The sequence below is a fragment of the Labrus bergylta genome, chromosome 9 (genome assembly GCF_963930695.1).
Source record: "Labrus bergylta chromosome 9, fLabBer1.1, whole genome shotgun sequence".
Taxonomy (NCBI): Eukaryota; Metazoa; Chordata; class Actinopteri; order Labriformes; family Labridae; genus Labrus; species Labrus bergylta.
The window spans coordinates 9,104,580-9,129,186 of NC_089203.1; the positions used below are offsets into that span (position 1 = coordinate 9,104,580).

A 24,607-nucleotide genomic window follows, 5' to 3' on the forward strand; every position below is an offset into this window, starting at 1 on the left:
TAAATGCCACAGATACTGTTCAGGATTTCAAAACGCCCCGGAATGTAGAGTTATGTGAGGAGTGTGAGGTGATCTATAACAATGAGGGAGCTTGATTTGCCTGGATGAAAGGCAAAGACGTCACTTGTGTTCTGAAAGATTGCAAAAAAACATCAACAGTGGAGGACAAGCATTCCATTTCTCCCACTCCTCTCTCCAACATGAATGTGCTGTACCAGAGTGGAGGTCAAACCTGTTCACAAACACAGGATGTGATGGTACATCCTCGAACGCCTTTAATAGTTCTGACTCGTTTCTTTCAATGTCTTATTTGGCATAAGGTTTGTATGCTGGATTTTTATGGTTAGATATTTTTCTCTCTGCAGTGAAAAAACGACTTCCTCCAGAGGAAATGGAGGGAGGATGAGGTAAGACGATAAACAAGTGCCAGTGGTAGGAGGTGGGAGGAATGTGGGGCATTAATGAAACTGTTAACTTTAGAACTGCTTAGCTCTCACAATTTCAACAGAGGTCTCTGAGGACAAAAAGATAACCCAGGACAAGCAGAGGATATCTATCCACAGCTATAGTTCAGGGTGATGGACAGCTAGCTATCGCAGTCAGCACTGCCAATCCCACACACTGGAAAGATCAAATTCTTGTGCTTTGGGTCAAGTCACTCATAATTTCAAACTGGAGCTTTCAGTCCAACTAACCGCTTTCAAAAACATAGTCAGTAAGCAGGGGCGTGTACAGAAGGGCAGCCAGAGGTGGTATGGGCCCCCCTTGAAATCTGATTTGCCACCCCAAAATCCAAATCTATGATGAGCAAATTTCCTAATAAGAGGCGGAACTTAAGTACATATCAACTATTCTGGTTGTTTTGAACAGGCTAATGGTAATTCTTTCAGTTGTAAACAAATACTTTGCTCTTTCCATAAAAAAACACTGTCTAACTTGCAATGGATTTAAATGCCAATAAATGTATTTCTGCATGTAAGACAGCTCACAAGAGTTTGCATGTTACTGTTTGCATGTTTACAAGTATTTTAAATGTTGACCTTGGACATCTTTGTTTTTGAGTCCCTAAAAAATCAAGCTAAGAAGATTTGTATCCTAATTGTGTTACATACTAGTACATTCTAGTAGGATAGAAAGTTAATTTGCATTTCCACAAACATCATGCCACCATTGCATAAGTCAGTGCCCCCTGGTGGACTACTGCAACAGTCTTATCTACAGTTCATCATCCAAAACACCCAAGAAACTACAATATATCCAGAATTCTGCTGTTCGTCTTCTCACACACTCCCTCACCCGAGATCACCCCCAGTGGAGAGTCTCCACTGGCTCCCCATTCCCTAGCATATCCACTTTAAAGTCCTTATTATCAACTACAAAGCCCTCCACAACCTGGCTTCCTCCTACCTGTCTCAACTCCACCACCGGAACACTCCCACTGGCACTCTCAGGTCTGCTGCCACAAACCTCCTGTGGAAGTGGAGTCGTGTCATTTGGAGTAAATACAATTTGGAAATTTTCATCATGGATCATAAAAGACTAATTATTGTGTGATGTTTCTGAATAATTAACCCATTTCAAACACTTATGCTGTTCCAAAGAATTATAAACTGTGTCAGTGCTCTGTTCTGTTTGTGTGTGTGTGTGTGTGTATGTGTCTGTGTGTGTGTGAGTCATATAAACATGTGTTTAAAACATTCACCGCATCCTGCTAAACGCACAATGGTCAGTCTTTCACTGTGTGTCGGTCTCACTCTCTCAGTCTGTCCTGTCCATGTCTCTCTCTCTCTCTCTCTCTCTCTCTCTCTCTCTCTCTCTCTCTCTTTCTCTCTCTCACACACACACACACACACACACACACACACACACACATTACTGAGAAGGAGAGAGGGGAGCCAACAATGGTGAATTGAAGTCACTGAGGAGTTTATTGGGCTTGTTGACACATCAGTGTTATCACATGAGCCAGTCAGCTTCCAGGCCTGCATGGTTAACCACTAAATCCAAGGTCCTTCTGTTTCTGTGTTCACATGGGATCACAAATCATCAACTAAAGCTTTTTTTTTCACTTTTACATTGGACTTCATTTGACTTAGTTATTCAACTATTTGTTTGTGATATCTTGAAACTTGTACTCACAGAACTTGAATATACTGATACCCTTTTGTCTTGAATATAAGATAGGCATGGGCTGCACAGTGGTGCAGTGGTTAGGGCTGTTGCTTCATAGTGAGAAGGTTCTTGGTTTGAATCCCCATCTGACAGTAGTTAGCATGCTTGTTCTCCCTTCGCATGCATGGGTTCTCTCCGGGTACTCCAGCTTCATCCCAAGGTCCAAAGACATGCTGGTTAGGTTAACTGTTGACTCTTAATTGACCGTAGGTGTGAATGTAAGCGTGACTGGTTGCCTTTTGCTGTATCATCTGGGATGATGCAATTTGGGCTTAAGTGTCTTTTCCAAGGAGACATTGGACTTGTGGCTGCAGGTGCTAGGGATTGAACTCCTGAGCTTCCGGTTGAGAGACGACCGACCACTGTGGCTCAGTGTGTTACAATTATTACAAGGCCTTTTAAGAAACGTTGATTTGGTCATAAGTGTAGGTTACATGTTTCTATTTATGCTCCTTATATGTAATGATAACACTCTTTTATTCCCAGAAACATCACGGCTGATGACTAATGTTACAATTTCAGTATTGTGAAAAGTAACAAAAAATCAGAAGACATTGAACAAGTTGGTGCAAGACACAACCGCTAAATAAGAAACCTGGTGCTGTGTGTCTGAAAAAGTGGGTGTCAAACAGAGAAGTCAAGGCCTTCTGGAAAGATTTGTTTCCTGGGTTTCTGCCACAGAGAAGGAATTTATCCGGACAAGATTCAGCACATCACCCTAGAGAAAGAGGGATATGTAAAAGAGAGGAGTGAGTAAAAGGGGGTAGGAATGGGAAGGAAAAGTCTGAGAAGAGGAGGAATGAGACGAGGAGGAGGGACACAGGAGGAATTCCTGCATGTAGAGACTGGTATCAGAGCTCTGACAGCTCATGCACAGTCACACTCACTGATGAAGCACGTTTTCACAATAGTAAACATTTTCAAATTAACAGGTTATATAGACGGATGGTTTCCATAGTTAGATCATCAGAAGTGTATTTTGGCTTCAGTCCATCCATAAGTAAGAATATGACAGATGAAGGAGTATGTCATGTATTCAGATGTTCTGTCATCTAATCTAATGTAAAGACCAAATGGAGGATACTGGGATTAAATACTGTCAAAATGAGAGTCTGTCTGTGGTCTAATTCTGGGAAATTTAGGGGGCTTTGGTATACAAAGATTTGGAAAAGCTGATATATAGAATTGAGTCACTAAAGCGTACACAGTATGTCAGCAGATCATGTCGAGGTTGACTTCTCACATCTGATCATTTATGTGATCTAGGCCTACAACTATGTGCTGAACTGCTTATTTGCCATGATTGTTCTATATTTATCCCGTACTAATACCTCAATTGTTTAAAAAAAAACGGAGTCATGTGTCTTCAAACTGCATCCCCTCTTTTTTATTTAGGCTATGCAAAGGGCAGGACCTTGGCCAGGAAGTAGCCATATAGGCTGGATGAAAATATAGACATTTGTTTTATTCAGGTACACCCCCCCCCCTATTTTTTGATTGCAAAAAATAGTAAAGTCATATGACATTTTCTGTTGAAATTCTCCATTTTCTAATTGTCTCAACATTTGCAAACAATAAAATGAAGCTATTTGGATAGAATATTTTTCTGCATTCTGATTGGTTATCATTATCATAACAATAGGCTCAAACAAGAGCATTTGTAGTAAATGTTTTAAATCACTCGCTTTATTTGTGCAGCATGTATTGTTCATTATGTTCATGTTATCTTGCCAGCTTAAGTGGTCAGTGAGTCAGACATGACTGCTGCTGATGGGAGGAAGACGGAGGAGGGTTGGTTTAGGGAAGGGGTGGCGCAGAGGGGCGGGGTGGTTCTTCTTACCGGGCGGTGTCTGCTGAAGAAAACGGGACAGAGGTGTAGTGAGAGGCCGACACAGGGGTTCATTTATTTTCCCCGGGAGATTTTACTGAATTGCACCAGCGGACTTCAGGTAAGAGGAAGAAGGAGTGTATGGGGCGTTTTCTCAGGGGAGACAGACATGCGTTAAACTGAACCAAAGAAAAGAAATTTATTATTCACTGCGGCACATCTGCTGTTCCTCCATACAGCAAATAAAACATTTATACAGCCCTACTAAGGGTATTTGTAGAGAAATGGGTCAACAAAATTATGCAAACAGTGGCATTTACTCTGGATTTGGGCATTGAGAGCACAGTTTTTAGTGATTGTTTGTACCATTAGACAATAGATTTATTTTTCATATTAGTCTACAGTATAAAGTATCTTATATTCTCACTCTGTTCTAAATCAAGTCTCGTTTACGTTTAATGTTCGATACAAGCACATGTATGAGGGCTGGCTTTGTTTCTCAATGGACAGACACATTTAATAACAATGGTGATGAAAGGGGAACAGCAGCCATGTGTGTGTCGGGATGAATGGTACAATTAATTGCCTCGTCACGCGCGCGTGTATGCGTGCGCGCGGGGGTCCAGGTTCTGGACACACCTCTTCAGTTTTCTGCACGTGAATTGCTGTATGAATGAATCCTCAGAATCTAAATCTGGAGAACAAAGGCATTCAGACAAAGTCAGTGTTATTGTCAGTATCCAGCCATTCCAGGCAGGAGGGACTGCGTTTCAATTGGATGTTAGGGTTGAATTGGGTTGACCCCTAAAGCTAACCCTGATTGGCGAGAGGATAAACAATATTTGTTCATTTTTAACCTTGCATTTCCTTAACTGACAAATTTATTGTAATGCAATAAAGACATAATTTTATGACGTTTTTTTCTGCTATTGTTTAATATTCATTATGAAGGCTTAAACAGACTTTGACTCAACCTCTCCTGAAAGAGATTTGTAAAATGGACACACCAAAGTAAAAACCCTCAAAATCAAAATCAAGGTCTATTCTCCTTTGAGCAGTGACACCTGGTGGCAGTAAAATACTTTTCTTTCCTTTATCCAACAGTTCTGTAAAAATATAGTTATTAAACAATGTATTTGCAATCATGTCTTAACACATACTTGTTTTATTCAATAAAAAATGGTTAAATGAAATATTGTTAAAACCTAAATTACAAACATATGTCCAAATAAAGCATAATTATGAACCGAATTATATGTTAAAGCAAACTTACCAAGAAATCAAAGATCTTTGGTTGCTCAATTAAGGACAGGAATCCTTCCCTTGGCACTTGAAGTTGGCAGATTTAAAAATATCCCAGAGGAACAGAGAATTTGTGAACTTTGTGATTTAGGAGAAGTGGAGAGTGAATCTCATTTTCTTTTGTATTGTCCCTTTTATGAGGACCTGAGAGTACCTCTTTTTGATGAAATGTTTGCTCGAGACCCTCAAGTGTTTTGGAGTAATGACGATGTCAGGATGGAATGTTTACTTTCAATGTTTATAAGTTGGCCTCTTTTGTCACTAAAGCCTGGAGGAAACGCCAGGATGGTTTATATTGTTAGTATTGTTTGGCATCTATTTGTCTGTTTGTGTGTTTATATTGGTGTCTTGTAAGCCCTTGTGGGCTGGGCATGCTAATGCATGACACAATAATAAAATTCATATTCAAATTCAAAATTCACAAAAGAAAATAGGGCAGTGTTCATTTGATTAATTCATTAGTTAGGCTACAGAAAGAATAACTCTTTCATTTTGACACTGATTCATTTTTCTGACGTCATTCATCAGTGACCATACACCTGTCCAGAGTATAGCGATCTTAACATGATGAAAACATGACTCAGAGGCGTCACACCCATTCAAACTGGGAGGGGTGGGGGGGCCTCATCGAACAGGATTTTTCTCATATCTTAGTATTAAAAAAATATTATTGTATATATGTAGCAATGATAAATAATATGTTAAGTATGGAAGAGATCGGAAAAAATCAGCAATTAGGAATATTTCACAATCAAACTGAGGTTTCCTCAGACTACCGGACTGGTCGAGAAATAATGATCATGAATGATAATCATTCAGCTAAAGGACAACTAGACCCCCCTCTAACTTAGCCCCACAAGAATTTTGGACGCCCCTGCAACAATGTCATGGCCCTTTGACTGTAAATACTTTATCTATAAAAGATATGAACACCATCCCGGGTAAATGAATAAGTCCGTCTGCCCTCCATCACTCCTCCTGTGTCAGTCTGCCTTTATCAAGAAACACAAACAGACACACACACACACACACACACACACACACACACACACACACACACACATGTCTATGTTCAACCATTGAATTCTTCTATCGATGTGTAATTCCTGTTCTATATGAATATACTCCTGTTGCTGTTTTAAAAGCTTTTTAAAAATTCCAATGCCGTTCAGAAGCACGTTCTTTTTTATCATTTCTTTATGTCATTGACAAAAAGCTTCCTCCACGTGCCTATGAAATTGACGGTGGTATAAAAAATATTTGGTAACACTTTAAATTAAGGTCGCAATATTCACCATGTCGCTTGTTAGCATGCTAATCAGTAGCATGCTGGCTACTTATTAGTCATTATTAGGCGATTAACTGAGAGGAGTTTTCCCTCCTAATTACTGCTAATTGAAAGTAAGTTTCAGACAAGGAAGTTGTTGAACATAAATGATGATCTTAAAATGCTTTGCTGAGTGTGACCCTTATGAGGTAGAAGTAAAAAAGTAGTAAAAAAGTTCATTCCATGGTTGTCATGTTGTAAGATTCTTTATCGTCTTATCAGTAAATAGGTCAGACAGAGGTTTTTGTGGTTTGACCACTATTTTGCCTGCTGATGACACAATATTAGAGAGTTTATTTGTAAATCCTCAGCTCAGGTGAATGTACCTGACAGGAAGATGGAAAGTTAAGAAACAATTCAAACAGACAAACAAATGGAGAGCAGCAGGCCGCGCCCCGGAAGTCATAAGTCAAGTGACTAAGGTACTAATGAGCAATCAATAACGACTAATAAGCAGCATATTCATACCGGTCGGGCCCTGTAGTTTCCTGAAAACTAAAGATTTTGGGGGGTTTGTACCTTTATAAGTGGTAATCATGAGGATGATAATGTCTTAACTGTGTATTTAAGTCTGTTTTGTGTTATAAGAAAGGCGTCTCAATAGAAACACATAAAACAGATCAGTATGTCATGCCTCATTTTCTCAAACAAATGTGTCTGTTTGGATCCATTAGTGTCCCTGTGGTTGTCTTCATGTACCTGTATATCCGTGTCTGGCTGTTCGTGCTACCTGTTTGTTTGCATGCTGGTGCCAAAGAGTAGCCTATTTGTTTATGACTATGCTGTAACTCGATCATGGCACAGCTGAGAGTTAAAACGGGTCACAGGTTAAAGAATGAAAAGCATCTTTAATCTCCTTGGATCTGATTTGATGAGAATTTGGTTCTCCTGATTGAATCTGATTTTACTAGATGGCTTATTAGGGGAAAAAGGGGATTTTGTCAGTTTCAGCGGCCAAGACAGGAGCTCTCTCTTTCTATATGATGGTAAGAGCTAAGATTAGTCCGAATGGCTTCAGCTTCCTAGAATAGGATCAATTATCTGTTGGTATAATACATCAAGTTGCCATATCTTGAGACGTTAGAGCTCTCAGAAAGCTTCCGGACTAAATCATGCACAGCACAGACGAATCCTCTCAACCTCTTATTACTGGAACTGTGTATCTAGGCCAATATTTTCTATAACGTTATCTGGTGTGATACATTAAGCTGCCTAGCTTAGCGTTCTGCTGTTTGCGCCTAAAAGCATCATCCTAACTCCAGACATAAGAGGATTTATCTGTCATTAAACTGATCTGCATGCTAAAACCGATGACTTCCTCATTCAAGTATTTGGTGGATTTAAACAATAAGCTTTCCCTAAATCCAATTTTTTTCTAAAATACAGAATGTCTTCAGTCAATCTGACAAACCAAAATTGACCTAAAGTGTAGAAAGATGAGACCAATGTCGTGAAAATACTAAAGCAGAAAATCACTGACTATTTAGAGAGATGTCTATGGAAGCCCTGAGGGTCAAGAAGACAGTAATACATCTGTATGAATAGTTTGCCCTGCTGTATATTTCAAACTAAAGACCAGATCAAATGTTTTGCAATGTTGAATCTTTATTGGGCTGTACAGAACTTTGGTGCAGTGGTTATAGCGCTGTTGCCTCACAGTGAGGAGGTTCCTGGTTTCAATCCCCATCGGACAGGAGCCTCTCTGTGTGGAGTTTGCATGTTCTCCTCGTGGGTAATTGGTGACTCTAAATTGGTGGTTGTCTCTTTATGTCAGCCCATGTGACTGACTGGCAAAAAGTCCAGGGTGTACCCTTCCTCTCGACCAATGACAGCTGGGATCGGCTCCAGCCCCCCCGCAACCCTGGACAGGTAAAACAGTATTGATAATGGATGGATGATTTATATTGTTTATGCAAGTGAATGATATAAACAGCCAAAAACAAAAACCCATTATCATATAGTACCAGAGGGAAATACACAAAAACATTGGAGATGTTATGTAAGGGTCTCCAGGCTTGTTTGTTGTCAGACTAAAAGGCTCTGTGATAGATTGTTGCTATCATCACAAGGCGGCTGTGGCTCTGTTAGTGGAGTCGGTCGTCTCTCAACCAGGTTTGATGTCCAGCTCCTGCAGCCACATGTTCGATACGTCCTTGGGCAAGACAAGGTCACGTTACATAGCAGTCTCCACCATCAGGGTGTGAATGTGTAGGTGTGACCTACGGTGTAAAAGTGCTTTGAGTAGTCAGAAGACTAGAAAAGTGCTATACAAGCTCAGTCCATTTACCATTTAGATCAAGATATTTAGTTTCCTGCGTCAGTGAACTGAGCTGTGCTGACAGAACATTTTAGATTGGCTCCAGGCTGACCAGACATTTAACAGAGAATTACTGAACATCCTGTACTTTTGTATCTCATGGACCAGGCTTTAAGAGCCTCAGGCCATACAATGTTACAAATCTGTGTCGAACACGTAGATGCTGAAGTTATGAATAAGGATCAAAATATGTGCAGCTTTGCTGTGGTAAGACGGGTGCTGAACTTAAAAAAAAGATTTTCAAACTAAACTAGAAACTTTCAAGAAATTATGTATATGTCTAAAATGTCACAGATACTTTTAAAGTTTTTACATGGATGAATGAATACATACTTTTGTAGGCAGTAAGACACTTCTCAGTTTAATATGGGGTTTTGATGTTGGATAATGTTAGCTTAAGGTAACAAACCTTTTTTTGTTGCATGTGTCGTTTTTCTTTAATGGAGCCCCACTAAATTCAACACTCCTGCTATGTGATTTGTTTGTAATATTTTGGTTTGAGTGATTAGGAAAGCAAGCAGGTCAAATACAAGACCTCCAACCTGAAGATCTCTCATCATGTAAAATGTGAAACCAGAAGTCAATGCTTCCTTAATATATTAACGTAATTCACAATCTTATTCAACTTAAGCAAGTTGTTTTGGTGCCTGAACCTGATGATCAAACTGGTCTTCAACCTCCCCAAAAAGAGAATGTCACTCTGCTGTTTATCTCCTTACACTGGCTCCCAGTTACTTCTCAATATCAACTTTAAAACTCTGCTGCTCGCTTAACAAACAGCGATAAAGAACAGCTCCTCCTTCCCTATGTCATCCAGGTCTATACTCCTTCCTGCCCAGTACGCTCTGACAATGAAAGTTGTCTGATCCGACCTTCACAACAGGGTCCTAAGACTATAACCAGACTTCTCGTCTGTGCTGATTTTCATCGATTTGGATAAAAGCTTCTGCTAAACGAATTGTAGAAAATTGTTGTTAACTTCACCATTACATGGTTAATGTTGTCAGATATTTGCACTTTGGATAAATACAGGAAACCATCTGGCAACAGGTACCAGAAAATCAAAGCATGCATATACAAGCCAATTACAGCACAGAAGGGCAATTTAAGGTGGAGTTATGTTTGGTAAATAGTTAGAAATGTTAGAAATAAACACAGTTTCCACTAAATAGTGTAACTTCATGACACAAAAGTGGTCAAAATAGCATCACTGTGACAATTTGTTGTTACTGAACAGGATTTGAACTCAACTAACAGACCTAACAAAACGAGAACTGAGGGGGATATTTAAACCAGCTGACCAAACCAAAACCAACACACAGGGGAGGCCTACACTCATAATAACTAAAAGTTAACACCAAGGAACCCAGATCTCCCCATGCTGTCTGAGCACTTGGTATGATCCTCTTCCACAAAGCCAAGCTCCACCCTCAGCCTCACCCTTTTTCAAACCAGGAAATAGAGCACATGAGCCAGGTAACTCAAAAGAAAAGATCAATTAATTATTATTACTTTACTTAGTAAACAAACAATGACAAAATTAATCCACTGTGTGTACTTAAAGTTATAATAAACAAATGCCAAACCAAACAACTAGCCTGTGTTATTCTTTTAAATGCAAATAAAAACATGTGAGTATTGTGCTGAGTTGTGCAACCTTTTATTGTGTGGCTGTGTCCATCACATTTATATGAAGTACCTCAGGGCTCATTCCTTAGTCCTTTTAAAATGTGCACATATTTTTTAGTCCTGTAGGTGTGTAAACCTTCTGTGTTTGTTGTTTTGTGCTTGGTGTTTATGCAGTATTTTGTAGGGAAAGCGATGCGTAACTTGTGTTTAAAAAAATATTAAATATTACAAGTTTTACTTACTTTATAAAGTTAAAGCCTTTTATCTGTGGCTATGTGTGGTAGAGTCTGTTATCTCTCAATCGGAAGGCTTGGGGTTCAATCCCCAGCTCCTGCAGCCACATGTCATATGTGTCCATGGGTAAGACACGCAACCCGAAGTTGCTCCTTCTGCTTCATCTGCGGTGTATGAATATGTATGAATGGGATTAGTTATTTCAGATGGTCACTTTATATAGAAACCTCCACCATCAGTGTGTGAATGTGTAGATGTGACATGCGGTGTAAAAGTGCCTTGAGTGGTCTCAGATTAGAAAAGTGTTATGCAAGCTCAAGTCCATTTACCATTTATTACCATCAATTGTGGTAAAGGTTATTTGATGGTTCATTATCATTGTTAAAAATGATACATGTAGTACTTTTAAAAACTTGATCACTTCTAATAATTTAAGTAATTGTGAAGTCACCTAAACATTAAAAATAGAAAGATATCTGATTTCTGTAATTGCTTAACAGTACCTTTTAAAGCAGCATTTTCATTTGTTTCCTTTTGTTGTGTCTCATAGAATTCAGAATGTCAACGATCGTCAGCGCCGAGGAGATGGAGGAGATCAGGGAGGGATTCCAGAAAGTGGGTGAGTAAGAATGAGCTGAGATTTAAGACACATTTCAGAAAATTATAAATGAACGTCATGTTTGAAGTGCAGCGAAGCAGCTGACCGACACATGTTCATATGCACGGTGACTGCTACAGTGTGTGTGTGTGTGAGAGAGTGTACGTGTGTGAACCATCTGACAGACAGATGTTTTTCTTGTGATCTATGAAATAAATGAAGCCTTTGATAAATCCAGTATTTCAGCTATTGCTCAGAGATAATTGAAAATCATGCTCAATGGTCTTGTTGCTGATCTGATGGCAGTATTGGAAAATAAGCAAAAATACTAGATCCTAGACTTCCCACAATGTTGTTGCAGGAACTCCTCCTAGTAAATTTATTGGACAACCTGAAGCAACTTGACTTTTGATTTAATTTTTGCAGACTTGACAAAGCTGAGCCCAATATGAGCAAAGTTATTCCTATAAACAGGTGCGGGTCTAGGCTTTTTTGACTGGGTTGGCCCAACTGGGGCACTGAGTTATTCAGAGGTGGCCTGAAGTGTGAGGTGCGGCACAAACGCAAATAAATATCATTTATCCTTTCTTACGTCACCAATCATATCTACTTTTATAGAACAAGATAATGGCAACATTAGCTTACATTCATGACACATAAAGAAGATTTCTGTTAAAGTCACAATTTGAAGTGCTTAAAAATTAGCATGCAAACTCCTGCACACTTACAATTTAAAGTACCAAAAAATGCTACATTGATGTGTTAAGAAAACTACAAAAAATACCTTTGTTTTAACATCAGTCCTTCTTGTGACAGGGTAAATAGCCAATCACAGTTTAGGATTTCTTGGATAGCACCAGGGTTAGCCAATCCGATTTCTAGGGGGGGGCTATATCATTGCTTTAATTTGACCTTTCAGCTAACCCTTCTCCCCCTCTCTCGCTCGCTTCCACAACACATCTCTAGATTTGGATGGTAATGGGTACATCTGCGCCTCTGAACTCGGAAATCTGTTCAGTGAGGTGGGCTGTTCTATGCCCGGATACCAGATCCGAGAACTCATCCAGAAGCTGGACAAAAACAACGACAGCCACATCGACCTTGAAGAGTTCACGACTGTAGGTAACACTAACTGACTAACTAACAACTTCACTAGTTCACAACTTTACTAACAGTTTACTTACTATCCATTTAATGTGTTCTGAGTACTGTCACAACTTAATTGCTGACTGATGTTCAATGTCCAAATTAGCTGGTTTACTCACTGACTAGGTTATTAAGAATAATTGAATGTTAGTGTACCATCAGTGAAACTTCTTGATTTTTAAACTAACTCATTTGGTGAGTAAGGGTGCACTCACACTAGGCCCATTTGCCCTGTGCTGTGCTGACGCCTAACCTAACCTATGACCTGTTAAACCAAAAAATGTAATAGCTCAATTTACAAATTTACAATTAACTTTATGCACTTTCAGATCTTCAAGGATTTGAAGAACGACTCCAAGGCCAAGGAATTCAGAAAAGCTCTCAACAAGAAAGAAGGCATTGTCGCCATCGGGGGCACAAGTGAGATCTCCAGTGAAGGAACCCAACATTCAATATCTGGTTAGTAAAGCTCTACTGGCACTAAATCAGGATCAGCTGTGGTTATATTCATGACCGAAGGAATCTGACGATGTGACTCGACTCTGTTCTTCAGAGCAGGAGCGCTATGCCTTCGCAAACTACATCAGCTCTTCTCTGGAGAAGGATCCAGACTGTCAAAACATCCTGCCTATCGACCCCAACACTAAAGCTCTGTTCACAGCAGTGGCCGACGGCATCGTACTTTGGTAAACGCTTACAGCACAAATCAGAAGAAGCTCTTCAACGTAACAGCAAAGTGTATAAGAAGTATTTTTACCAGTTAATGTATCATTCATATATTCTTTATACATCTATACTTTCGTCTTCAGCTCGATTGTTTCGGTCTGTTTTTAAAGCCTTGAATTCATTTATTGTGCTGATATATTTGTCTCATGTTTTTTGCAGCAAACTCATCAACCTCTCAGTTCCTGACACCATCGACGAGAGAACCATCAATAAGAAGAAACTCACGGCTTTCACCACTCAGGTTAGAAAGCTGCTGGTTAAATTAGCAGGTAGTTGAGAGGAAGTGAACTAGTAAAACAGTTCAATATGCCATGAGTAGAGTGATTTAACATTTCCCCAGTGAAATATAGTGGAATTAAGAATTTCCCCTCAAAGTTAGGACTAGATCCTTGATCTAGTGACGGTGAAAGTTATTCACAAAGAGTCTTAGCCCTTATGAGATCTCCTAAGGTGTAACACTGAGGAGAAAATTGTTCCACAAACACTACATGAAGAATATTACTGAATAATAGTCAGGCTGAAGAGAAAAAAAACTAGTTATGCTGACATTTCAATCCATCTCTGACATTATTCAGTGCAAAGTGAGACATGCATGTTCAGTTTCTCTACATGTGGTGACCTCCCCAGGCGCATCCAATCACTAATTAAGGCTCTTCACGTGATGATGTAACGATCAGCGTGAGAAGAAGCTGCTGCACAAGAGAGGGTGTTGAGGGCCATTGGCGGTTCAAGCGACGATGACCACATATTTAATTTTACACCTAAATACTCACGACAACCTCAAAAGCACATTTTATTTGCGTATTGTTGCGTCACTAAAATGTAGCCTTTTTCAAAGTGTAAACCCCCTCCTCTTAAAGTGATATGAGCCTCTTTTTTTTTTTTTTTAAATGTTTCCGACGTGAACCGTTACGCCAGTTATGTGGGAATCAGTGTAGCCACTCCAGGAGCTGCACAGTGAGGATGCCGGAAGAGAAAGCGGGGGAAAAAAAGAGGGAGCAGGACATTTGACCCCAACAAGATTATGTTAACAAACTTATTTCAGTCGGCTCCAAAGGCTGACAGAAGCTCCTGTTAGCCAGGAGGCTAGCGCTAACAGTACTGATTGAATGTGTAGACATTGATTTAAATCATATCCTAGGGGCCTGCTGTCTCATCTTGTGATAGTCCATTTAAAAGCAAAAATTGTCACATATTTATTTATTTTATGTCATATGTATTTACATGTGTTTTGTCACTCCCCATGTCCTGTTGTTTTTTCCTCTAGTGTGAGTTGACATAATCACAGATGTAGAACATAGTACAGCTTTCTGTTAGGAGCATGGACTTAACACCCACAAAAGCTGGGTGCAAGTGTTCAAGGCTTGCTTCAAATATAAAGCTCGGTTAGCTTTAGCATCTAACAAAGGTCAAATTGGACCCACATGTTTACAGATTTTGAACAACTACTCGCCTGTTGTTCTCTGATGTAAAATATAGTCTGAAGTGTCTCACAATTAGTCTGAAAAGAAATGTAAACATGAAGAAGCCCTGATCTCAGATACATATAACCATTATAGTGCATGAATTTGGCCATATTAGCCTTTGTCAAGAATTTGAAAACTTAACTTAATGATTTCTTCTTGCACGTCCTACCTTATTGTCCCTCAACAGGAGAATCTGAACTTGGCCCTGAATTCAGCTTCGGCCATCGGCTGCCAAGTTGTTAATATTGGAGCTCAAGATCTGAAGGAGGGAAAACCTCACCTGGTGCTCGGCCTCCTCTGGCAGATCATTAAGATCGGACTGTTTGCGGATATCGAGCTGAGCCGTAATGAAGGTATGAACCAACCGAATCTCACCTGACACACAGAGCAGAAAACCATAGCATGTTAGGTGGTTTCATCAAACACATGACAGAAGAAATCTCAGTTCTGTGCTCACAAACTGGACTCTGGCTCGTGCTTCTGTCTTCAGCTTTAGCAGCGTTGTTGGAGGAAGGGGAGACTCTGGAGGACTTGATGAAGCTCAGTCCTGAGGAGCTGCTGCTGCGTTGGGCAAATTTCCATCTGAAGAAAGTGGGCATGACCTTAACAAACTTTTCTGGAGATGTTAAGGTGAGAAAATGGGAGTGTGATGCCTTTCACTCTAAAACCACTGCGAAACAAATTCACTTCTAACCCCTTACTTGGATTAAAAGATCATGTCTCTGTTAGTTAGCAGAGTGCTCTTTGCTTGTTCATTTGAAGTGTCATTTACAGTATCTACTGTATTCAGTATGATTTATTAACTACATATTTAACCCCTGATGTAATAGCTTTAAATCAATCTGTTGGAGAATGAACTTGACATTTCTGATGCAGTGTAGTCATCATTGTGGTCTCTCTCTCTCTCTCTCTCTCTCTCTCTCTCTCTCTCTCTCTCTCTCTCTCTCTCTCTCTCTCTCTCTCTCTCTCTCTCTCTCTCTCTCTCTCTCTCTCTCTCTCTCTCTCTCTCTCTCTCTCTCTGTCTGTGCAGGACTCCAAGGCGTACTTCCACCTGCTCGAGCAGATTGCACCAGATGGAAGCAAAGAGGATGCTCCACGGGTTGAGATCGACATGACTGGTCTTTACGTATGTTGATTTATCAATAGTTACACCTGTAATATGCAGCTATACATTTTAGTTTCATGCACTTGCTTGATTCCTCTGGTCTTTTTAATTTTCTATTTCATTAGAATTCTCTTAGAAAGACATTACACCGTAGATATGTTTTGTATTTAAACCAGCTGTTGGTCCCACTAATGATACAAGTGTTTAAAATACTTAGGCTCTTCAACTTTGGTTATAACACTTTTCACACGAGTAGTTCCACTGAAATCAATGAGGGATATTTTTGTTGTTGTCAGAGAATGTATTATCCAACACAGCAGAGCCTGTTTTTCTACCAACATGTTTTTTTTATTTATTTTTTGTCCCTGTGTGCCATCAGGAGAAGGATCTCTCAAAGAGAGCAGAGTGCATGCTCAAGCAGGCTGACCGCCTCGGCTGCCGCCAGTTCGTAACTGCTACTGATGTAGTGGGTGGAAACTCGAAGCTGAACATGGCCTTTGTAGCCACACTCTTCAACAAACACCCAGCTCTCACCAAACCAGAGAACCAAGACTGGAATCTGGAGAGTAAGAACAGAGGAATTTCCCCCCTTTTTTAGACGTACTTAAACTACATCCATAATATGTGAAGAAATATGTTTTTCTTAAGTGGTTAAATCTCTGTTATTGTGTTGTTTTGTGAAGGTGAGACCCGGGAGGAGAGAACCTTCAGGAACTGGATGAACTCTCTTGGAGTCAATCCATTTGTTCACCGTATCTACGGGTCAGTATCTCTCACAAAAGTGGTTTTCACATATGCACTCCTGAAAACCTCTAGATAATTTCAGGAGGACCGCTCCAGAGATTCTCCCGACCTGGCTGTTCACACATGCTCCTCACAGTGGGAGACTATCCCTGTCAATGGAATCACAATATCAGCAAAAGAGCGGAGGCAAACATACAGTAATACAGGAAACATGATGCAGCTGATTCATTACGTGTTTGGAGGCCATAGCGGTCACATGCAGACGCTCTATGCACTCCACTCACAGTTAATAAACGTCACTCTCCCTTCCCAGTTGCTCAAGGTGAATATCCTGCTGCGTTCTCACATTGGCTCACTCGCACTTGCTGCAGAAAGAAATCTTGGGCCCTGTCAGGAGAAAGTCTGAGTGAAGCCCGAGGGAAAAAATCAGCTCCTCCTGGGAATATCAGGACTTTTTTTAGCAGTTTACTTTTAAGTGTGAAAGCTCTAATAGTGTCGTTATGTTTACTGGTGCATGATTCTCTGTTTGAAAAAACCTGTCTGAATTTGTGTGTTTTTGTAGTGATCTGCAGGATGCCATGGTTATTCTCCAGCTGTATGAAAGGATCAAGGTGCCAGTGAACTGGGAGGCAGTCAACCAACCTCCATTCAAACCTGTAGTGGGGCATTTAAAAAAGGTAGAATAAAAAGAAAACATTAACATTTGAATGTGTATGAATGGGATTAGTTACTTCTGATGGACTCGACTGATAGAAACCTCTGCTATCAGTGTGTTTAAAAAAAAAAAAAAAAAAAAACCTGACTTTTCCCACTGTGTAGTCTTCTAACTTTGTCTGTTTGTGTGCACAACAGATAGAGAACTGTAACTATGCCGTGAAGCTGGGTAAGGAAGAGGCTGGTTTCTCGCTGGTGGGAATAGCTGGACAGGATCTCTATGATGGAAATGCAACTCTAACTTTGGCGCTGGTGTGGCAGCTGATGAGGAGGTAATGTAGGCCCTAAATTAGAAAAATTACCTTGATTAGATCGTTCACGAAAACTAGCGATGACCATGTAAGGACCACAGACTGTAAATATTTCAGTACGGACTGAGATCTGTTGGAGGAGCAACGCGGAGACAATCTGCATTTGGTTTATTTATTGATTCGACTTTAACTTTATAATTTGTTACTGCCTTTGTATTTATTTTCTTTATTTTTATTTTGTGTTAGTAAAGAAGCTGAACATTGCTTTTAAATATTCTTGTATGTTTAGTGTAGATGCCTTGCTGTTATTTGATGTTGATTCCTTCGAGAAATTGTCATATAAAACTTTGTTAATAAAAAAGAAAACTAACAATGACCGAAAAGGGACGCAGATCATGCAAGTTACCATCTCAATAATATACCTTGAACAACTTTCAGCAATGTTAAACCAATAGGTGAACTGTGAACGTAATGCTGATGTTGTAAAACGATCAAAGTGAAGTAGCCTGGTAACCTTTATTCCTTTTATTTTAATTCATTGTGGTAATTAGGATTATTTCACCGGTAAGCAGGCACAGGGGAATGTTTGTTACATGGGCTTTTAGTAGTCCATTTTCAGAACATTGTAGTTTCACCGCGTCAGACCCACGTCATTAACCTCCGCCGTCTCATAATTACGTCGCCTAGTGTCCTTTAGGAATTCTCTTAACATCTTTCCTTAACCTCATGATGTTTTCCCTGGGGTTAAGGTAAAGTGGATAGTGAAAGGGAATAGGAGGGACAATTTGAATCCACCCAGCATCTAGCCACAGTCCTTTAAAGTTGAGTTAGTGTACAGCAGATTGCAGAAAGAGGGCGCTGTTCCCAAATGTTAGATAAAAAGCTACACATTGTCGTGTCCAGAGGAATTTCAAGCTGAAGTCACTTTCACAAGAAGTATAGGCTGTTTAATGTATACATACTGTTTATACAAAAGATTGAATTGGTTATATTCCTAATGCTTGTCTTATAATCTGCATGCAGGTACACTCTAAATATTCTTGAAGACCTGGGAGATGCTGCAGGAGATGATCTGATCATTTCCTGGGTCAACAAAACTCTGTCTGAGAGCGGCAAGAGTTCCTCAATCAGAAGCTTTAAGGTGAGTTTAATAGAGTTCAAAACACAACACTTCCTTTGTGCTATACAGTGTTGTGGTGAAGACCACCCTAACCGAGGCCAAGACATACCCGAGACCAGAGTGCTCCGAGACAAGACCAAGACCATAAATGTCACTGAAAATCATCATCTTGTGTGCAGCGGGCGTGTCACTCACTATGACTGTAACATCGGGAAGGTTGTGGACGAAACCAGGCGATAAAAGTCCAATTGAATTAAAGTTATACGTTGTTTTAGAAAGGGATGCTTTCCTTCTTTTCACAGTAATGCTGTGGATAGCCTCTCAGTGGTGGTCTTGACCGGTCTGTATTTAAAATCCGGAGTCCACCCAGTCTGGGACCGAGACAAGACAGAGTAAAAATGCTTTCGTTTCCAAGACGAGATCCAGACCTTCAGATCAATCTTGAGTACAACAACACAAGTGCTGTATCATACTTTTATAAATTGTCAGCCTTTCCTTATATCAAAATAAATTCCATCCTCCGTCATAAATGTTTGACGTCTATCAGGGGTCTTCTGAAAGTATTGATACACTTGAGTATTAAAAGAAGAACATTTTGATGAAATACTGAAATGATTTTTAATTATGTCTTAATCCAAGTCAAGTTTTTGCTCATTTACCTCAGACTGCACAAAGAGTAGTTAGACTTGATTCATCCCACCCAGACCATACAAACATTTACAATCAACAGACGGAGGATGTCAGAGACCACAAAACCATTCAGTACATGACAAAGATGAGCGCTGGCACGCTGACACCCTCGTGTGGTCTCATTGAGTAATGACACTAAGAGGGCAAGATGAGAAACACAGTTTAAGGACATCAGTAATAAACAAGACAGTAAATACATAACCAAGATATTCTAGGATGCACATCACATAGTAAGGAGGATCTGAGGGGCTGTCTGGTTCATAAACTAAAAGCATCTCTGAGATGTGGTGCACATGGTGGAAGGCCATGTAGTGCCTTAAAAACTAATAAACTTTTTTAAGGTTTGTTTTTGGGCTTTTTATGCCTTTATTGAAATTGGACAAATACATGTACATCTTGTTTTGAGTTGAAAATCGACTACATTTATAATTTAATTTAAAGCTGTGTTACTTTTAGATTCTATCTTTTAAGAAGAACAACAGAGATTGTATCATTTAAAACTGAGTGTCAAAGTATTTAAAGTATTAAAAATGTTAACAGCCTCATTGTATACATGTATAATGTTTGTGTCTGTGTCTCCTCTCAGGACAAATCCATCGGTACCAGCATGCCTGTGCTCGACTTGATCGATGCCATTCAGCCAAAGAGTGTGAACTTCGAGCTGGTTAAAACAGAAAATCTGTCAGACGAAGACAAACTGGACAATGCCAAGTAATCACCTACAAACTTCTCTCTTACTACATGCTCAAAGATGATAATAAACTGAAAGATATATTTAGATGTTTCAAAATGTCTCATAGCAAACTTTAACTTAAAGTTTAACTGCTGATAATATTATTTTAATTATCATTCGTTTTTCTAAATTATTTTTTAATTCAAGCTTAAATTTTTGAAAATTAGCCCCCATATACATAACCACCTCCCTCCCAGAGTCACTCCCAGTATCTGTTTTTGGTCTTAAAAATCACATAATGGTCGGGCTCTAATATTGACATTGGTTACAGCTATTACTGGCAAAGTTCTGAATATTTCAACAAAGGAAAAGATCTCAAATACAGAACTCAAAAAAGGTTTAATGAAACTAAAGGCAAAAAAAAGCTCACTTGTTCAGGAGTCTAAAAAAGAATCCTTAAATGTCTAACAAAACTTTAACCTAAAAAAGTACTGAACACGAGGGACGTTTAACATATGACGAGAAAGCACACAGGCACTAAATAGACTAGGAGGGATTGAAAACAGGTGTAACAAACAAGATACAGGGGAAACTGGTGAGGCCAATCAAAAGTGGAGGGAAACCAGACAAATGGAGGAAGAAGATAAGGGGTATTTCTTGTGTCTTTTAAATGGCACCCTAATGATGACCCTGTTCTTCTCCAGGTACGCTGTTTCCATGGCGAGGAAGATTGGGGCAAAAGTCTACGCTCTCCCTGAAGACTTGGTGGAGATCAACCAGAAAATGGTGATGACCATCTTCGCCTGCTTGATGGGGAGAGGCATGAAGCGAGCGTAACCCCCCCACCCCCACCCCCCTCTCCCCCTGCCCGTTTGATTGGATGACACATGAAGAGAGTGAACATAGCTGTACAACATAGTTGTGTTGCAGCTTTTCTGGTTCGGGATACACAGAAGTGTCGCTTTATTGCATCTATAACACATTTAACTTTTAGAAACGGCAATAAACATTTGTTGGTACATACACAAGCTTTAGTTCATGGAGCTTGTGTTTTGCAGACGATTAGACAGTTAGCATTGAAGTGGGACATAAGTCTTACCTCAGGGGTTTTTGGTTTTACAGTTTTACATCAGGAAACTTCTGAGCTTGAGTGAATGACAGTGTCACAACAACAAAGCCTCAGCTCTCCATACTGGTTAAGAGATAGTCCAGGGTCTGCCCAGTGCATTCTGGGATTGACTTCTTCCTGCCTGTGACCCTAAGTGTATTCTGTTTATTTTGAATGGAGAAACTTAATAATGCCCCCTTAAAGGTCACATATTGTGCAAAATACACTTTACAATGGCTATGTAACACTCAAATGTGTTATTTAGCTTTTCTACAAACCCCTCTAATTATGACATTTAATGTTTTGCCTTCTCTTACTTGTGTGGAAAATGTGTTCAAACAGGCCGTTTGTCGATTTTACCTTCATGACATCACAAAGGGCAGTAACCCCTCCCCCAGGTGGGTGACACAACTGGGTGTTTGTTCTTGCCCTCTGAGTCTGCCTTTTTAGTGTAAACCAAAGGACATGGTGCGAAAAGCCCAAGCCTGTCCAGAGAGGGGCGTGGTCAAACACAGCTCATTTACATTTAAAGCTACAGGCACAGAAACAGACTGTTCTGAGCAGGGCTAAAATGGAGGGGTTTATAGACAAAATCAAATACAGCATCAGAGTTGATCTATAACAAGAAACTTCACAGACATGTTGTGGGGGAGCTCTGAGACTTATTTAAACTCGTTGAAAAAGGAGAATGTATGTGACCTTTAATATCAAACAAAACCTTTACGTGGTGACATTTACAGTTCTTTACAAACATTTAAGTTATTTTTTCTAGTATTTGGTCCAATATTTCTGAAGTCTTGCCTCTGTGTTCTCACATTATCCCCTCAGGCTTCCCTAAAGCTCTCTTCCTGATGATACACTCATGTCTGCTCTATCCTACCTGTGCCCACCTGTGTACTGTATGAGTGCTTATTTCCCTTAAGCAATAAAACGATTATCTTCACGAATACCTTTACGCCTTTCTTAAATATATGACCAAAGCTGTGCTACGTCAAAGGCATTTTATGGCTTTGTACTTGAAACCATTTAACTAAATACCTTAATTTTCCAATCTTTTTAGTTGATTAACTTGTGCATTTGTGCTCATCAGAAAGGAATCATAATGAGATGTTAAGGGACTATTATGAGGAAAATTATTGAGGATATAACATAAGGGATATGTTTGAGTATATGTAGTGGATCATCTCGAAGGACTTTCAAGGTGGCAAACATCCCGTAAAACTGACTCAGCAGCATCAACACCATCAAATGGAAATGTCTTATTATTAACATTAGCTCATAAAACTGGTAATTCTTCATTGTCTTAAATCATGCATGTACTCCATAAATCTGACATGAATCCATTCATATCTGAGAGATTCCTATTTATCCATTAATCGATCAGATGTGCAGTTTCATTTCAAAGGTCTTTTAATCACAAAATGTTTTTTCCCCCTTTCTGAGGATTTCTTTTACTCCTAAGAAAGACTTGATTTGTGCAGAAAACCTGAAGCATGTCCCTGTCAACTATCATAACTCAACTCTCTGGTATTAGACACTTAAATAAACCGCATAAAAATCTCTCCGTGTCTCATTTATTTTAACACCTGGAAATATTTCAGACCACTAATGTCAAGTCAACTTCATTTGTACAGAATTTGAATCAAAAGAAATCCTTAACGCACCCTAAAGTGATCTGAAGTCAAAGCTTCCATTTAAAGAACAATGATGATGATTACACTTTAAAAGTTTCTGCAGCGGTATCTTTTCGATATGGTTTCATTGAAAGCTGAACACACCAAACTTGAAAAAGATGGTTAACCTGATAGAAACAGCCATAGCTAATTCAGCTGAATTCTTTTTAAAGTCTTAATACTGCACATTTTATGTTTTCACCCCCTGATGTTTCCCTGCTAAGAACATTTGAAGTCCACTGTGAGGAAAAGGGATTGTTTTAATTGACAGCAAACTCAATGATATGTACAATCACATCAGTAATGTTCAATAAAAATAATTTTTCCATCTATTTGACGAGATTTTTATTGCTGGTTTTCGCTCTTTTTCTGTGCTTGAAAAATTAAATGGTGGGGGGCAGGATGGCTTAGCATATGACACTTGGATGCATGTCATCCTGCACGCTCTCCTCCTTTCTCTCTTCAGTTGTCCTATCCAACAGGATAGAATAGAATAGAATGCCAATCTTGTCATTAAACAATTGTACAACTAAATCATTAAAACGCACCTTAAGGTGCACACATTCAGGCATCCACAGCTACAAACAACTTGAATTCAGGTGAAATGTGCAATGTGTGTAATATTTACAGCAGGTAATACATATGTGTATTGCACAGTAAAAAAAAGTATCTAGCGAGAGTGCAGAATATATTGTTTATAAATATTGTATATTATTGTAAATATTTTATGTAAGAAACAAATATATACACTACAGTAGAAGAAAATATTTTTGATTACAGGGACAAACAGCAGCTACTCTTCCTGGAGTCCACATACAACAAACACACAAAATGTAAAACATGACAATCCTAACATTCAACCAACAGAAACAAACAACATAAAACAACAACATAGAAGCATATAAAAGAAGACACATGATGTATGTAAAGGAGAATCACTAACTATGAACTTCTCTTATTTTTCTCATCAGTGTTGTTCCATCTTCAGCCATGTTTGAAATATTAATCATCATCATTACATGACAGGAGAAACACTTTTCACAAAATATGGATAGGAAAGAAGATTCCTTAAACTTTCATTTATATATTTTCATTTTTCCTGTGACAGGCAAAGTAGCAGATATGTTCACATCAGGCTAATATAGCGACAGAAGGGAAATGATCAAGACAACTACAACTGTGATGAACTATTCATGGTCAATGCATTTCCCATGAACCTTATATGAGTCAAGTCAAGTTTATTTGCGTCGCACATTTCAGCAACAAGGCAATTCAAAGTGGTTCACACACATCAAAATTATCAAAATGAAGAGAAAAAGAAACATTTAAATAGAAGATTTAAAAAAATCTCTAAAACAAAGCGTTAACAATCAGAGAGAAGATTAAATCTGAAAATATGAAATCAACTTTAAATAGAAAAATCCAAAAGGAATACAAAAATATGATTAAGCGAAAAAAAAAGGACCTCAATTAACCTCAGATTTGTAAAGGTGATGTTACAAAAATTCACCTGTATGTCTCACCTGAGCAAAATGGATTCTGCTTAACAATCCACCCCAGAACATCTTCTCTTTGAGGATTTAGGCTCATAGTTTGCTCCGTCTACGTCGAGTCACAGCTCACAGGCTGGCTCAGCTCAACTCTCACCACTGCGAATTAAAATGCCCAGAAGTTGTTGTCATAATTTAGTAGTTATTAGAGGGCAAAACTGTGAACGCAACGGTAACCCAAAGCTACTGGGGCGGCAGTAGCTCAGTCTGTAGGGACTTGGGTTGGGAACTAGA

General features: G+C 39.3%; 1 protein-coding gene across 1 annotated transcript; it reads left to right on the forward strand.

Annotated features, from left to right (window-relative positions):
- The first annotated feature begins 4,000 nt into the window (after window positions 1-4,000).
- LOC109984295 (plastin-3) lies at window positions 4,001-22,712 on the forward strand. The gene is made up of 16 exons (XM_020634390.3): window positions 4,001-4,121; window positions 11,360-11,428; window positions 12,374-12,525; window positions 12,883-13,012; window positions 13,107-13,239; window positions 13,439-13,520; window positions 14,933-15,098; window positions 15,236-15,375; window positions 15,776-15,871; window positions 16,230-16,416; window positions 16,534-16,612; window positions 17,157-17,271; window positions 17,447-17,580; window positions 18,583-18,700; window positions 19,956-20,080; window positions 20,747-22,712. Exons 2-16 carry the CDS (start codon window positions 11,368-11,370, stop codon window positions 20,877-20,879), a joined length of 1,851 nt encoding a protein of 616 aa, XP_020490046.2. The 5' UTR covers window positions 4,001-4,121; window positions 11,360-11,367; the 3' UTR covers window positions 20,880-22,712.
- Window positions 22,713-24,607: the final 1,895 nt, after the last annotated feature.